At 40.0% G+C, this 16,713-nt stretch overlaps 3 protein-coding genes across 6 annotated transcripts in view; 2 read left to right on the forward strand and 1 right to left on the reverse strand.

Annotated features, from left to right (window-relative positions):
- The window catches only part of LOC306834855 (uncharacterized protein), a 103,766-nt gene that overhangs the window by 41,661 nt on the left and 45,392 nt on the right, over positions 1-16,713 (reverse strand). The window lies entirely within an intron of this gene.
- Positions 5-9,149, forward strand: pdha1b (pyruvate dehydrogenase E1 subunit alpha 1b). 4 transcript variants are annotated; one of them, XM_079361082.1, is made up of 13 exons: positions 5-165; positions 976-996; positions 2,577-2,732; positions 3,909-3,974; positions 4,132-4,305; positions 4,542-4,668; positions 4,750-4,841; positions 4,963-5,055; positions 5,264-5,419; positions 6,129-6,200; positions 6,466-6,533; positions 6,891-6,999; positions 7,276-9,149. In XM_079361082.1, the coding sequence occupies exons 1-13, from the start codon at positions 106-108 to the stop codon at positions 7,438-7,440; spliced, it is 1,359 nt and encodes a 452-aa protein (XP_079217208.1). In that variant the 5' UTR covers positions 5-105; the 3' UTR covers positions 7,441-9,149. The 4 variants fall into 4 exon arrangements, with proteins under 4 accessions (XP_079217208.1, XP_079217210.1, XP_079217209.1 ...); XM_079361084.1 differs by lacking the exon at positions 2,577-2,732; XM_079361083.1 differs by lacking the exon at positions 976-996.
- Positions 11,581-16,713, forward strand: part of rps6ka3b (ribosomal protein S6 kinase, polypeptide 3b) — a 45,682-nt gene continuing 40,549 nt past the window's right edge. Inside the window, exon 1 of the mRNA XM_079361075.1 lies at positions 11,581-12,176. Coding sequence (XP_079217201.1) covers positions 12,114-12,176 — 63 coding nt within the window. The 5' untranslated portion in view covers positions 11,581-12,113. The remainder of the gene's footprint in view (positions 12,177-16,713) is intronic.

Consider the following 16,713-nt stretch of genomic DNA (forward strand, 5'->3'; position numbering starts at 1 on the left):
GTTTTTCGGACTCAATTCGAAGACGGACACTAACACTGAACTAGCAGCCTGCCGCGAAGATTACCAGCCTTTAATCCCTTCAGAGCCGGGTCGTTGTCCAGTAGCATGAAAAATATGTTAACCATTATCTCTAACGCACTTTGCAGGATCACTGGCAGGAATGTGGTGAGTGCTGTGCGGGGGAAACACTTTGAGCTGGGGCTCGTTTCTGCGCTGCGAGAAGAAATGCTAACTGTTAGCTTTGTTTGGCATGAGGCTGACCTTGTGAGCAGGCGGAACATTAGCTTCTGAGGCTAGTTTGACTCCTGTCTTGCAGTTTGCATGTTGGGGTCAGATAAATGGTGTAATTTTCGCTTGCTTGTGGCTGACAATGTAAATATTTAATGAATTAAGAGCTCGTTTTTTATCTGGTTAAACACAGCCTGCTCAGTTTCGCCGTCATGACTCTTCTCGGTTTCTATGCAGTTTGGTTTTATTTGCTTCTTCTTGTCTGTGTCTCAGTGAGATGATCTGCCCTTCTTGGCGCTGCTTAAACTAGAGGAGATCCAAATCGACCAATATCCACTGTCTGTGTGTCATTAATTAACAATGATAAAGACACAGGATCATGTTAGATATTGGTCTTCATTGAAAACACACCAGGGCCTCATCATTCATTCTTCCGTTTCTAAAACTGAAGCCCCGGCAGCTGCATGTGTGCCTTGTTTTTCCATGAGATGCAGGGATCCTCAAGTCCATTCAGCTTTAACTTGACGTGTATAAAAAGAAAAATGTTCTAACTCTTAAAAACAAACCATTGAGTGACTGGAGGAACCCTTTCTCTCTGCAGCTTTGCGCTCTGAAAGCAGCACTTTTTCTTTTGCTCTCTCTCCTCCAATCCCTCTCCACTTTCTCACACAATCACCTCAATCCCTATTTATTTCTTGCTTTTTCTCCTTCCTCTTCCCTCCTCCCTCGCCTGAACCTGAACCGTAGGGGGCCCAAACAGTGTCCGAGGTAAGAAGCTCATGTCTCTGTGCAGCGCCGCTCCAACACTTCTTTAACACTGCATGTGTATAAAGGAGCTTTACTAGAATACTGAATAAAACAGAACACATAGTATAATTTAAAAGATGGTACACCTACAGAAGCATTCTGTTCACATGAGAAGGTAAAACGATCTGCTCTGTTTTACTGAATTAACAGATGCATTAACTTTGAATTGTGAGTGATGAGATGCTTTTAATTTCTCTGCTCAACACCAGTGTGCCTTTTGTTGCACAACGTGGGAATCCAGTGTTTTCAGCAACTGCCTCTCTCTCCCGAGTGTCCACGTTGAGTCACCACGTAGTCGGCCTAAATGCAGTATAGATGCATCTCTGTGCTGCTGGTTTGATAAAATAATAAAAAAAAATTTAAGTTGACAAACTAGTAAAAGAAAATACTATCTATGGTTCTTAAAGTTATGAGCATCTCTCCATGTTTCAAACCCGGACAAAATAAACGGTCCTTTGAGTTAGGCTAAATGAGAGTTTCTCATATCTGGTTTATTCAGAAAAACAGAGCTGATTTCTTCTCCTGTGAATTTGCTTCCACAGATCATCATCACCGCAGTTTTTAGTTTTATCTTTTATATTGTTCAAGTCTTAATCCAAACATCAGTCTAGTTTCTTTTTGAGTCTTACATGATACTGTGATGTTTAATCTACTCATCTGTGGTAGCACAGTCGACCCTGTGACCTGGGTCAAACATGTTTGAGTGATATTTCACATTGGCACAACATCTATCAGCCCCTCAGCTGTGACCTTCAGAGTCCCACATAATGATAAACGTGGTATAATAACAATCTCATAAGGCCTAGTTTCATGACACTGTTATGATGAACAGGTGAAGTGCATCTCAAATTTGTTAACTGTATAATTTATGTTAAAAAAAATCTTTATGCATACAATAATAAACTTGGTCAAACTGTTTGCTATGGCCTATAAATACAATCTCCATATTTTTAAGTCAATGTATAATTTTAATATTTATTTTTTCCCCCCAAATAAGTCAAAGAAAAAATAGATGTGAGGATTGATAAAGTCACCTGAATTTCTCCTTTAGGGTTTAATGCAATCTGACAACTTATTTTACTTATCGTGCTGCAGTTTCAGGATTCAACAAAGACACGGATGAGAATCTTCAGCAAATAGCTCGTGCTCGCACCCGCCCAGCCGCTCCCTAGGAAGTAAACAAAGGGAGAGGACGTTGACTACAGGAGCCTAGGGCAAGCAGTGGGGTTAGTTTATAAAAATCAGAATTTCCCACTCAGCTGATTTTATTGCTAACTCTGTAATATCACCCAGTGTAGAACATCATAAAATATAACTCCTTCATTTTGAGATGAAGACTTCATGTTGTGCCAATTTCTGAATATCTGATAAAAAGTAGACACTGTTGGGCTGGTTCCAGTTCCCTGAGTGAGTTTGTCCTGATGTTGACCTCTAGAGTTATAGGTCTGTGTGTGTTCTCCACATAGCTGCTGCTCACCTGTAGACTGTAGAGCTCCTCTGGCTGTGCTGTGCTCTGATTGGTTGGCTCATGTGCTCCCCAGTTGCTGATTGACCTGTCAGAGTACGTCAATGTTGCGTCACCGGCGGCGCCCGCCTTGGCACAGACCCAGTGGCAACCACCCAAACCACCACCAGTCAGTGCTAGAGCGCCTGCTGCAGAGTTAGTTAGCACCCAGAGCGACCAGCTAGACAGACCAGTAAGAACACAAGTAGCATCCTCCATGTCTGCCTGATCACTAACCGGGGAGGGGGCGGGTACAAATCAGAATGAAAGGGAAATAACCTCCTTAAAGTTCTTAAAAGAAAACAATTTAAGATCCAATTCTTGGCATGAATCTTTCTGAAGTTTTGTGGATGAAACATAAAGTCGGAGGTTTGTTTTTCCTGCTGTCTGTCATTAACAGGGTTCAAACTTTTCTCTTGCATGATTTCTCTCAGATAAACAGACTCATTGATCAGTCAGTAAAGGTGATGGGTTTCTGAGCTCAGACTGATGCTTTGAGATGCTTGTGTGACAGCTCTGTATCTTTATTCATCTCAAGTGAAGGCGCAAAATGTGACCTCGCTTTTATCTGAAAACTCATAAATGGACTTTTGAAATACTGACTCGTATCATTCATGCAAACGAGGTAAGGTTTGGATAATTATCTCAATGTCTTCATTAGCAGATGGTGCTGGATCTGGTGACGTGTTACTGTGGAATGATAAAACCTTTAGATTGTAAGTTCAGTCACGTCTGTAAAAGTTTTTTTTTTTTTAAGCTGCATTTTCGGAAGTTTTCAACTCCTGTATAAATGATAAACTGAATAAATGTAGTTTTATCTCTAAAAATGTTTGTGACATACATGGGGCTTTAGCAACTTCAGCCAAGCTCCTGCTAATTTAAGCTCAGTTTATTCTAACCTAACTTCAAACAGACTACTGACATTCAATATCCAGTTGAATTAAATCTAGTGAAAAAGTTTAAGGCTTAAAACAAGAATAGCTGGTATATCTTACTATGACCATGAAACATGTCTGAAGTTTAGTATGGTTATTAACAGAGATTTGAGCTCAGCCATATTTACTTTTGATGTTTTTCCAGGACTAAAATAATTTTGGTTCAGATCCCAGGCTGACATTGGACATTGTTCATGATTTCAGCCTCTTACTGGCCTTCTGTAGTCCCCCAGGACCGGATGAATCAACAGACCTGAAACCTGACTCTCTCTGTCTCTGTCTCTGTCTCTCTCTCTCTCTCCCTCCCCCCCTCCGTTCCACCTGCTGTGAGGAGGAGGAGGGCAGAACCCCTGAGTGGAAGACTTGTATGTTTTTACCTGGTGATTGTGAGCTGTGTGTTTTAATAAACATGTTTGTGTGTTTTCCATCACCAGGGGGCCAGAGTTGTGGTCTCCCGCTCATTCGCTGACTTCACCCCTCAGGCCACATTTGATATTAAGGTTGGTGAAACAAAAAAATCAGGAATATTAATGTGACTTTACTGAATAACATTGTTTGGATTTGTATAAAGGAGAGCTTATGAACTTGTTTTCATTGACATGATTTGTCAAAAGCCAGCTCCTAACCGTAGAAAATCATGGCCTTTTTTTGTGGTAGAAATGCGACGTGCACCGCCTGGAGGAGGGTCCTCCACTGAAGGCGGAGCTGACCCGGGAGCAGGGCCTTCAGTATTACCACATCATGCAGACTGTGAGGCGCATGGAGCTCAAAGCTGATCAGCTGTACAAACAGAAGATCATCAGAGGATTTTGTCACCTGTATGATGGACAGGTTAGAGCACAAATACCCTGTTAGCACCACTTTTTTTTGTTTGTTTTCTAAATCAGCCTTTCTCTGTCATCCAGAGTCTTGAACCTCAATATCAGAGTTAAAATGAAAAGAGCACACTGGAAAATAGAAACCGAAATAATCTGTCAAAACATGAAAAACCCGTTAAGGTGCCCCTGATTGTATAGTTCTACAGCTCTTCCACTAAAATATTGTACTTTTTTTTTTTTTCCTTGCAGGAAGCGTGTGCAGCAGGTATCGAGGCAGCCATCAACCCCTCAGATCACCTGATAACAGCCTACCGCGCTCATGGGTACACGTACACCCGCGGCGTGTCCATCAAGGAGATCCTGGCCGAGCTCACAGGTAGGAGAGAGAGATTTTAAAAATGAGAACCACTTATTCCCTTCAACATTACTTATCAGTCTCATCTGATCTTCTCTGCAGGTCGCAAAGGGGGCGTGGCCAAAGGCAAAGGAGGTTCAATGCACATGTACGCTCCACATTTCTACGGGGGAAACGGCATCGTGGGGGCACAGGTGAACTGAAAGAACAAAAAAACATATATGTATAGTAACTTGTAATCAGATGATGATCTTTTATAATCCCAAGATTTAAGGTGCACTTTAAAGCAGCACACACTGATTTAGTATTTTCCAGGTTCCTTTGGGTGCTGGCATCGCTCTGGCCTGTCAGTACCTGGGCAACAATCAGGTGTGTGTCACACTCTACGGAGACGGGGCAGCCAATCAGGTAAATGTCTGTTTTTTTTAAATGAATAAATCATTAGGTCATTTAATTGACGTGAATTTTCCTTCAGCATTTCTGTTTCTTGAAGCATCTTAAGTTATGAACAGTGTGTGTTACCTATTTTCTGTCTTCGTTCTTTACTCCTGGTAACACCGTCATTGCGGATTCATTAAAGGTTTCTCTTATCATCTGTCTTCTCTGATCCAATCAGGGGCAGATCTTTGAGGCGTACAACATGGCCGCCCTGTGGAAGCTGCCGTGCATCTTCATCTGCGAGAACAACAAGTATGGCATGGGAACATCTGTGGAGAGAGCGTCCGCCAGCACTGACTACTACAAGAGAGGAGACTTCATACCAGGAATCAGAGTGAGACACAAAGATGACACTCGAGGAGGAAACGATATCTGTCGGAAGTTTAGAATTCTTTAATCCAGGACCAGATGTTGATGTACTCCAGGGTCTAGAGGACCGATGCAGGAAGGTTTAGAACTGCTGCAGTAGATGACTGCTAAACGGGCTGTGATGGCGTCATGATACGGATGGGGCAAAGGCATCACAATCCAAACTTTCTGCTTTTTAAAAAGCACATTTGCCCTGGAGGTCATTTCTGTAATGTGTTCACACACTTGTTTTCAATATCTGATCTCTCATTCAAATCATTTCCACCCCAGTATTACGACTCAATTCATGGCTTCCCTTACTCAACTTTTGGCTCCGTTAGTCCTTTAGACTTCAACATGGTTTTGTTTTTTTCTAATGAGCCCAGCTTTATAAAGACCAGATTTTTGCTTGTCTTAGGCCGGTTTAAAGTGTGTGGTCTTGGGCTGAAGCTGCAGTGTGTCTGTTGGCCGTACGCTGCAGCTGGCCTGAACGGACCTAGACTATAACAGGAGGCTAACGAGCCGTCCTGGCAGTTGCAGGTGTGAGCATCCATACAGCTGTCTGATGCTCATGTATGATACTGCACACAAACATCCCGTCTTAGAAGAAGCATTCACGTATTTAACTTAAACATGTAAACCTAGTCACTGACGTCGTCTGGTGACTCTTGTAACCTCATCGTCTTGTCTTGCAGGTGGACGGGATGGATGTTCTTTGTGTCAGAGAGGCCACCAAGTTTGCTGCAGATCACTGCAGAGCTGGAAAGGTGAGGTGGAGTTTGCTGATGAGACCTTAAGAGTGTTCGACTTTTCAGTGTATACATATTTTTTATTTTTTTTTCTTGGCCTGAAACCTTATTCTTTAGTTTTAAAAACTTCTTTTTCAGCTCAAAGAGAAACGCAGTTAAAGTGACCAGACGGACACAGATCTAGAGTTGCTCCAGTGTAATATAAGTGCAGACTGTCACGGGGGAGTTTTAGTGTTGAGAGTACTTTGAATGAACTCTGAGAAATAACCTGTCTACATTTCAGGGTCCCATTGTGATGGAGCTGCAGACCTACCGTTACCATGGACACAGCATGAGCGATCCAGGTGTCAGGTAAGAAACCATTAACTTGGTAACCTGCAGCTCCCAAACTACTTTGTCTGTTAATCAGTTAAGTCTCTGCTGAATATCCAGGGTGGAAGGCCAGCCTGACTGTCCTCATCTTAGTCCAGAGCACACTAACAATGTTGTTAGAAAAACTCTTTTCCTTGGAGACTTTATCAGCTGCTGGTTTATTTGTGTATGATGCACATTTAGCTGCTAGAAGATTGTTATTCAGAAATGTAAAACTTTTTTTGTTTAAATGCCACAAGATGCAGGACAACTTTTTTTTTTTTTTTTTTTTTTTTTTTTTTTTTTTCTTTTTTTTTTTTTCTTTTTCTTTTCTTACTGTGATGTCACTTCTTGCAGCTACCGCACTCGTGAGGAGATCCAGGAAGTCCGCAGTAAGAGTGACCCCATCACCATGCTGAAGGAACGCATGCTCGGCAGCAATATGGCCTCTATAGAGGAGTTCAAGGTACACAACAACACCGAGAAATCTGCTGGTTTTAACAAATGTCTAGAAAACAAAAAAGGACTTCACAATTTTGTAGGTATATAATCATTGGTATTTGATGGGACGTCTGAAGAGAGAAAATTGTAGGACTCAACATAACCCCTGAGCTATCAAACCTCTTAAAGTGTTCAGTAAAGTCACCTCAGAGTACGTGATGATGTTTTAAGATGGAACACGTGTCTTTAACTTGTCCCGTGGTGTTGTATGGATTGACGTGAATCCTGTCTGTTCTGTCAGGAAATCGACGTTGCCATCCGTAAGGCGGTGGAGGAAGCTGCTCAGTTTGCCACTTCAGATCCAGAGCCGCCGCTGGAGGAGCTCTGCAACCACATCTTCAGCAACGACGTGCCGCTGGAGGTCCGCGGGACGCACCGCTGGGCCACACTGAAGTCTGTCAGCTAGACTCGCTTCGATACCCTCACACACTCCAAATATACTGAAAACACACACACCGACCCTCTACTCCTTCAGCTGCACCCACACCCTGACTTTTAAAACGACGTTCAGCAGCGATTCTAGATCATTCCGCACTTTAACAGGACTCCACCTGAAACTTGTCAATGTTATTTATTTATAGTTTTATACAGAAATATTTTAAGAGTTATTTGTTTTTCCTCTTCTGTACAGTCAGTCTGTTGGTGTTTCACTGTCATTGAGCCGCTGTCCGAGTGTGAGACGAGCCGTTCTTCAGAGTGCGCTGTGTGTAGCTCACGGGTAGCTTTACATTTGAAATATTCAGGGCTGCAAAATATACGCACAAAACTTAGCTCTGTTGTTTTACCCTTTTTAGGATTCAATTAATTGTTTCTCCATATTTTAAGTCTTCTATATAAAGTGGATCATCAAGTAAAATAACATCTGGTGGAAGAGAAACTTGCAAAACACACTAAACGCTTTCTTCAGCTAATTGGAGGTTTGTCTGTCATAGGCTGCTGGAGACGTAATGTACAACATTACAGGCTGATTGGAAAAGGATGTACCGGTTTGTATATGAACACTCAATTTAAAATGCTATGTATGTATTCTATGGAAGCATTGCTTTATTTATGGATCTCCCCAAATCCTACAAACTACTTTATACAATGTCTGAAATACTCTTATCTCTAAGAAACCAGCCACCATGCTAAAAAGAAAACTCTGACTTTGTATTGTCAGCTATACATTAGGCTGTTCTTGACTTTTTGATCCTTTCTTACTTCTCAGACCAGATTTCTGTCAACTACAGGAAATGCATACTGTGTTTCCCTGATAGAAAGTGAGAATCACACAAGTTTCTATTCAAATGAATGGGAATTAGTTTAAATTAGCTCCAACTTTATCAGCTTCAAAATTAAACTGATGTGCACTTTCTTTTTTTCTCATTCTTTGGGTGAGGTGAGACCAAGGTCTCTTTTCCTGGAGTGTCCAGCAGGACGAAATGAGAACAAAATTACACGTTACAGATGCGTCCATACTTACACACTCGTGTCACTTTACACATGGTTCTGTTGTAGTTTTGACATTACCTATTAACAGTGCAAATGTTAACATCACTAAATTTAAAGTGTTTATTGAAATAAACATTTTGCACAAAAAAAGCCATTTTAATTTCAGCATGGTGTTGCTGCTAATATTAAATTGAGAGCTTTACATGCAGAGTTGTGCTAGCCTTGATATGTTTACTGTTCAGTTATGCATCTGTCTGCCCTTCCTCTATTGGTGTGAAGGTGCTACAAATATACGATTTGGAGTTGACAGAAATAAGTTTCTGAAGATTTAAATGAATGTTGATCAGTGGTGATGGGAAATATTCGAAGGGTTTTATTCTGCTGGTAAATGAATACAACATATTTATTTTACAGTTTACTTGGTGGATTTGAGAATTATGTAACTTAAATGTGAAGATGCACTAAAATGTGGAACTCCAATTAAATGTTGCTTATGGGAAATTCTGAAGAGCTATAACCAGCAGCAGCACTGAATCTTCAGCTTCACATACCTCTCCTCTTTGTCCTTTACACTAAAGTTTACTGCTCCTGATCATGTACAGAAGTGAAGCTTTATTTGACTGTTAGTGTGTCTGTTGAACAGAGCCTGTTTGGCTGTAAATAAACGCAGAAAGAACAACATGAGTATTGTTTGTGTTATCGGTTTTTATCATTGGTTTTTAATGCAACTTTAACTTAAATTTAATTGGGGGTTTTTTCTTCAGTTGTCTTAACTTCATGAGATTTATTATACACCTTTTAATCATTTTAAAATCCACTATTTCTTCAAAAATATCCATAACATTTGTCAAATTAAAACATCGTAGCATCTTTTATGTACACCTAAAATCGCTGTGATGCAGGCCATTTGTATTGTACACCTGTCATTTCATTGATGCCTTAAAATCATTTAATTATAGATTAAATATCAGGAGGAAAATAACAAAGGAAGTAATCATTTTATTATTAAGGTTCATGTTTATCATTCTACTCAATCTGCTGTCTCAATGCAGGAACATAACTGGTTACATTTTATTTTTGAAGTTACTTTTACCAATGTGAATGTTCTCAATACCTCAACTGACCACTAGATGTCGCAATTGCTGTAAAATGAACTATTTATGGACGCTCATGATAACCAAATATCACATCTTAATCTAAACTGCAGGTTGATAATTTATGTTATTTATATAATTTATCTGCACTTAAAGAAAATGTCTAAACCTAAACACTCAAAAAGCTTTTACGATTTTATAATTAAAGTATGTATTCAGTCTAGGTAGCTTTTTAAACAACTGTCAAGAACTTTTCCCATAAAAAAGATACTGCACAGTTAAAGAGCTGGTCAGACTCACCCAAGAGTAAGAAACTGGGAAAATACTCCAAGGCACTTAAAGTCCTGATTGTATAAACATTCACAAGGAGAAGTAGAGGTACTGGAAGCAGCATCTCTTGGTGCATTAATTATATAAGTGCTCATACAAAAATAGAACTTTCATTCTGAGTTTAATATGACTTATATAGTAATAGATCATATCATTTTAACAATGTTTTTTAATGCGCACAATACTCAGTCAGTGTAATCTTTTTTGGGGTAATAGAGTAGAAAAATATATTCTTTGACTGTCCTGCTGTGATACATTCTGCCATTATGCATTAATGTGAAAGTAACATTTCAAAAAGTAAGAAATGAATAGCATCAACACTGACCAACAGACAACTTGACAGCTTGATAATGCTTATGCATAATACTGATGGGTTACTTTATCTTCTTTATACTGAGAGCTTCTCACTTTATGTTCACTGCTTTTTCACTGTTTTGTTCTGTGCTGTCATTTGTGTTTTAAAGGAGGCTGACTCACAAACTGTAAACCATATCCACCTTCAGGTATGAATAAAGTTACCTTATCTGACTTTTTTTGGTCCAAAACATAGCCAAAACCGCTAACATATAACTCGTTCAATTGAATTAATTTACTTAAATTAGCGTATTCAAAGGAAAAGTGGCACATATTTTGATTTGTGGGGCAGGAGTATTTACAAATGATCATAGAAATGCTGTTAATCACTTTTATATTAATAGAAAAGGCATTTCTCTACTGATCACTGTTGTGTGCATGCAGCTTGTCAGACTGAATGCCAGAATACTGGCTAAGCTGTTGATGATAATTGACCATGTCTACCACCCTCTCCACATCGCGCTGGACACTCTGAGGGGCAACTTTAGCAGAGGACTCATCCAGCCCCGCTGCTCCAAAGAAAGATACAAGAACTCCTTCTTACTAACCAAAGCTGTTTAATGCTTCCTTCCATGTCAAACCCAAAGTGATGAACTAGACTTTTTTTATTTTTACAACAATCCAGCATCTTTTACTCTGATGCCCTAACACTTAAATGTCAAGACTGTGTATGATTAATTATTTACTGTACTATCCTTGCCTATCTTTCAAGCACATTATATCTAGAACTAGATCTAGAACATGTATATACTTTCTGATATTCATATATCATATTTATAGATTTGTTTTCTTGTTTAGGCTACTTTTTATAATAACATTTCGATTTATTTTCTGCTCTTTATATTGCTCTTCTACTTTTATAAAAAAAAAAAAAATTGTAGAGCTGACACCAGGAAAATGGAAAATTTTTCCAATCCAATTGTACTGTCCTGTCCCTCTGCAAATGGCAATAAACATCTAATCTTACTTAATCTAATCTAACAAAACCCGGATTACATTTTTTGCAACATTTGAAGCTAAAGCTGTCAGGTGAGTGTAGATGACCTGGAAAGAAAAGATAAAAGTACAACACGTGTAAGGAGTGTTCAGAGGAAATGCATTAGTGTCACGAATTATTTGTGGATACATCTTTCTTCAAATGTAGACTATGATAAAGCTCGTCTTGGGTTTATTTCATCGCAAAACTTGACAAAATCAAGTCGATGCCCTTCATGAGTTACTTTACTTTTCTAATTACCTAAGCATGCCGCCTCCTGTCGTGACGTCAGTGTGACGCAGCAGTCTGACAGACAGGTAAGCCGACACCGGCCGCCATATTGGGAAACAACGGAAGTGAGAGAGAGAGAGAGAGAGAGAGAGAGAGAGAGAGAGAGAGAGAGAGAGAGAGAGAGAGAGAGAGAGAGAGAGAGAGCGAGAGAGAGAGAGAGAGAGAGAGAGAGAGAGAGAGAGAGAGAGAGAGAGAGAGCGGCCGAGCAAGAGAACCAGATTGAGAGATAAGTGTGAGTGTGTGCTTGAGTGTGTGTGTCTGAGTGTGTGTTGAGTCAATCAGTTTCCGAAAAAGGGCGTCCTCCTCCTGATTCCTCTCATGTTTGTCTCTCCGGGGGAAGGGGCGGTCTCAGCGCCACAGCAGATCCGGAATCAGTAGGTGTTCGCTCGGCTCGGTCGGTGAGCTCCGCCGGAGGTTCGGTTCCTACACGGAGAGGTTACAGGAAGCAACTGGGAGAAGCTTCAAAACGGTCTCAGAAAAGAAACTAAAGAAGAGAAGAGAAGAGAAGCCGGGTTGACTGAAAAGTGTCGACCGAGGGAGGGAAGACTAAACCCGGAGCAGAAAAGAGGAATAAAAAAAAAGTCAAGGCAGAAGAAGAGGAAGATGCCTCTGGCTCAGTTGGCGGATCCCTGGCAGAAGATGCACCTGGGGGGGACAGCTGGAGAGGTGAGGCACACACAAACACTTCACCTGAACAAACTGACAAGTCACTTTCAGTGAGGCTGCAGCACTGAGACAGGTATGTAACACACTTCACCTGAAAGTCACTGTTAGGTCATAACTGACAGCTGCAGCTACTCCACTACTTTTAAATGAACAGTATTCTCTATTACTCTGTACTTAGGGGGTTCAAATAGAAAGGTACCCCACGACATGGACACTTTGAAAACCTCTTTAGTTTTGTTACAGTAAAATTAACCTTAAATTTGGCCTAACTCAGGAGGCTGCTCACAATAGTATTACTTTAAATACAAGCTCCCCCTATAGGACCGACCAGCTTTAAATATATGTGATATAAATCCTTTAATTTGTGATACACTGCTGTATTTCCAGCTTTAAAATGAGTGAAAGCACAAATGTGTGCTTTGAAAGTCAAACTTCAGCAACACAGGCTCTATAAAACTAAATAATAAAGGGCATCACATACAAGTTACAGAGAGAGCTGGAGCAATAAAAGATTATCCATCAATCATTTACAACTGACTGAGGTCACCATTAAGTATGACAAGCTTAACAATGTAGGCTCCTACAGCTTTAATGTGCCATGTCATTTTTTAAAGTAGGAAATGCATTCATGTAATGTCACTTGAACCACTGTTGATAAGCGACACATCAAGTATAATTGTATGATAAAACAGTCATCAGGATCAATTATTGCTGTGAAATGCATGAAGTGTGTAGTTAATCAGACGGTCAATGGACTCTTGAGTATTTGCATCAGCAGCTTCTGTTACACTTAATGAGGTTTTAAGACTATAAACAAATGAGCTGTGTGTGAGTCTGTGCACTTTGTGGTTGTGATTTGAATGTATTGTTGTTGGTTTTTTAATATTAAGAATAACACAGAGACACACAGAGTTTACTTTTGGCCGGTCCAAGAGGACTTTAAAAGATTGCATTGAAATTTAGTGTATCAGATTGTATTGTATCCTATTGTGTTCCTTTTGTTGTGTTGTGGATTGTGTCGTGTTGTCGTATATCGTAATAGATATATAGATAGATAGATAGATAGATAGATAGATAGATAGATAGATAGATAGATAGATAGATAGACAGACTTTATTGATCCCGAAGGAAATTAGTGTCTCACATTGTGTACCTTCTGGTGTATTATGGGATATCGTGTGTCATGTATGGTATCAAGAATCGCACTAAAGCTGGTTAAAAATATCAATTTATCTCTGCATTGCAATTATTATTTCCCAATTCAACATCGATTCAGGGAAATTTTTAGTTACATTTAGTTAATGCCTTTACAGCACTCTTTTTGTTTATGACGTTTTTCAGGCACAAACATGCACTTTAGAGCATACTTTACTTTAATGTTTTATTGCTTGTTTATTAAAGAATAATGCAGTGATATAATGCATGTTTGAGTCAGTTTATTCCGAACCAATACAAACGAAGCACACGTAATGATTTAACAAATATCACAAGGTACTGTGTTTCGTTATCTGGGTATTCCCGGCAGGACGTTGTCAGTCATTTCTGTCCGGGGATAACGCAGGCAGTCTGTGGGGGAAGCCTTTGCACTGGTTTCAAAACAAAACATTAAAACAGACAGAGTCAAAGAGTGTGATTGTTCTTTTTAAAAGAAGGCCTCGTCGTCTTTAAAATCGAAGTTGAAACAAAAGCAGCTCCTGTGTCTGTTTCTTTTTTTTTCTCTCTTCCTTCCTACAAGTTTTTGAGTCTTTACAAAGGGCGGGAGTCAGAGCTAACAAGGCCGCATGATTCAGGAAGAGCTTATGTTTGAGTGTGTGTGTGTGTGTGTGTGTGTGTGTGTGTGTGTGTGTGTGTGTGTGTGTGTGTGTGTGTGTGTGTGTGTGTGTGTGTGTGTGTGTGTGTGTGTGTGTGTGTGTGTGTGTGTGTGTGTGTGTGTGTGTGTGTGTGTGTGTGTGTGTGTGTGTGTGTGTGTGTGTGTGTGTGTGTGTGTGTGTCCACTTCCGGTATGAGGTGTCACAAGGGCTGCATGGAGAAATGCGCCTGTGTGTGTGTGTGTGTGTGTGTGTGTGTGTGTGTGTCACTCTGTAGGCAGATTGTGAATAATCAGACCTGAGTCACAGCTAGCTTTATTTTTCTTACAGGCTCATACCTGCTCACTGTGGTTTTTTCCCCCCCACACGACCTCTTGTAACCTCGCTGTCACACAGTGCGGATTTTTCTTGGCATCAAAGTCTCACCTTGAACTTCAACCTGTTTATGTTGAACTTTGTGTTGCAGTCAATATGAAAACAAGAAGCATGTTGAAAAGACCAGCGTACACACAGACGTTTAAAACAACATAAAAACATTCAACACAAAATCAAGTGACAGCAGGAATCCAAGATTATAAACTGTGAATACGTCAATAAGACCACCAGAATCAAACCCATCACGTGTCATCTGGTTCATCATTCGAATTCAGTTGCTTGATAACCTATGTTATGGAAGATTTGTTCAACCTGTTGAACTTCCCCCTTTTGTGTCATGTGTTCCTCCTACCGGAGGGCAGAGGCTCCAACTCACCAATGAGGGTGTCGAGGAAACTGTAGGAAGCATCGAGCCCGAGCTGTTGCTCTCTGACTAAAGGTGAGAGACAGGTCACGCCATCAAACCCAGTGATATTACTGCCAACTTTTTTTATGATTTGTTGCAACCTATTCTGGTCTCCTATTGAGAGATTACCAAAGCGGGTGATAAAGCTAAAGTCAAGGAGAGAGACCAAACCATGATTCAGGAAGGTGGTGAAAAAGTTCCTTACTTAGATACTCTTGGATACCACTCGTTTTAAAATGACAGAATCTCAATTATATTAATGGTTGATTGGATTAAAAAGATCCAACGCTTTAAAAGAATATCACAGATGTTGGTTATTCTGACATTAGAAAAAAAAGAGAGTTTCTGAAAAGATTCTGTGAGTTTTCAAGGCATAGTTGATGCATTGAGTTACAAGAATAACACCAAGTCAAGTAATGGAAACTCAGTGAAACAGTCCTTCTCCTGCTCTTCCAAAGCCTTTCAGCATGTGTCTGATAGCTGAGTGTTAGCTGTCGTACCAGCTTTTTTTTTTCTGGGCCACTGCAGGACAAAAAGAAAACACACACACACACACACACACACACACACACACACACACAGTGTCACACACAAAGGAGCGAGTTTTTGAAGTTATGGAAGGAAGATGTTTCTGTGAGGTTTTTGCCCTGAAGGGGAAGATCACTAAGCACACGCACAAAGAGCAGAGAGGAGCTTCACTTGTCGAGGAACAAAGATGAGACTAGAAGTTTGTGACGGCTCGCTGTGTTCTTACTGTGCAAAAAAAAAAAAAAAAGTGCATTAGAAGAACTGAATGGAAAAGTGTTAAACGCCCTCGAAGGCTGAAAGTGCCGATTGTTCTTTATTACATATTGAACATGTGGGCTGCACAGATGTGTAATGAGGAGAAGGTTCCTGGTCCGAATCCCCCGAGAGGGGGGGGCGGGGGGGATTCTTTATAGATTCTTTACAGGATTGGGGACCTTCACCCCCCTTCTCCCTGCAGCGATCTCAGTGGATCAAAATTAGGGGTCAAACGATTCCAGGCCTGGCTGATTATCTGGGGTCGATATTTGGCCTTCGGCTCAAGTGTTTTTATTCTACTATCTGCGGTTCAAATTTTTCATTAAAAAACTACTTTGGCACAATTTTTTGATTTATTGGCCCGACTTCCCGTGAGGGATAGCCAATCAGCACTGAAGCCTGGGTGCTACTGACACGCACAGAGAAGGGACAAGCATGGAGCAGGAGAGTCACCGGTTAAACATCTACACAACAGTTTTGTGCTTATGTTTCTAATATTAAAATGATTAACACAAATATTTGAATTTTTACTGTAAATGCATATTGGTAACACATTTTGGTTATCGATCTTATGAGCGACTAATAATCGGTATCGGTCAACCCTGCATAAAAAATATGTGTTCTTAAATATGTGTTATATGTGTTAATATGTTAAATAGATGCAGATTTTCTGATTTGTACATTTATTCCGACCACTTTCGTACCAGTGTGACCATTTAAAGGTACTCAGAGGGTTTTTCCAATTTCATAAAAAATGTCGCACATTTTTTTTAATTGTTAATTGTTTTAATTGTTTTTTAATTGTTAAAAAGAGAATGTGAGCAGATCTGATCAATCTGGGATCCACTCAGATTTACTGATAGAATTGGCCAACTAGTCTATTAAAGAGAAACTTTATAGGGTTTTTTTATTATCAGTATTCTGTTTTGCATATAAAATGCTCAGAGATTTATTTTGAAAGGACTTTAAATGGTGATGATTATTTAGCAGCTTCACTCTCCATGCTCTGTGTTTGTTTAAATTCAGGCTCACCAGGTCTGCAGATTGGTTTTGCATGATGATATCTTTACAATGTGGACAGAGTCAACGTTTTATGATTATTAATACCATCTTCAATTTAAACCTGTGTGTTCAGATGACCTCAATTTATCCTTCTACCGTTTGA

The sequence above is a fragment of the Symphodus melops genome, assembly GCF_947650265.1.
Source record: "Symphodus melops genome assembly, chromosome: 14".
NCBI lineage: Eukaryota > Metazoa > Chordata > Actinopteri > Labriformes > Labridae > Symphodus > Symphodus melops.

Bases quoted from the DNA above. Each gene is read 5' to 3' on its own strand.
- pdha1b (XM_079361082.1), top strand. From the start codon at position 106: ATGAAAAATATGTTAACCATTATCTCTAACGCACTTTGCAGGATCACT. The intron at 4,669-4,749 runs GTAGGAGAGAGA...TCTTCTCTGCAG, and splicing joins GATCCTGGCCGAGCTCACAG to GTCGCAAAGGGGGCGTGGCC. The intron at 6,201-6,465 runs GTGAGGTGGAGT...TCTACATTTCAG, and splicing joins ATCACTGCAGAGCTGGAAAG to GGTCCCATTGTGATGGAGCT.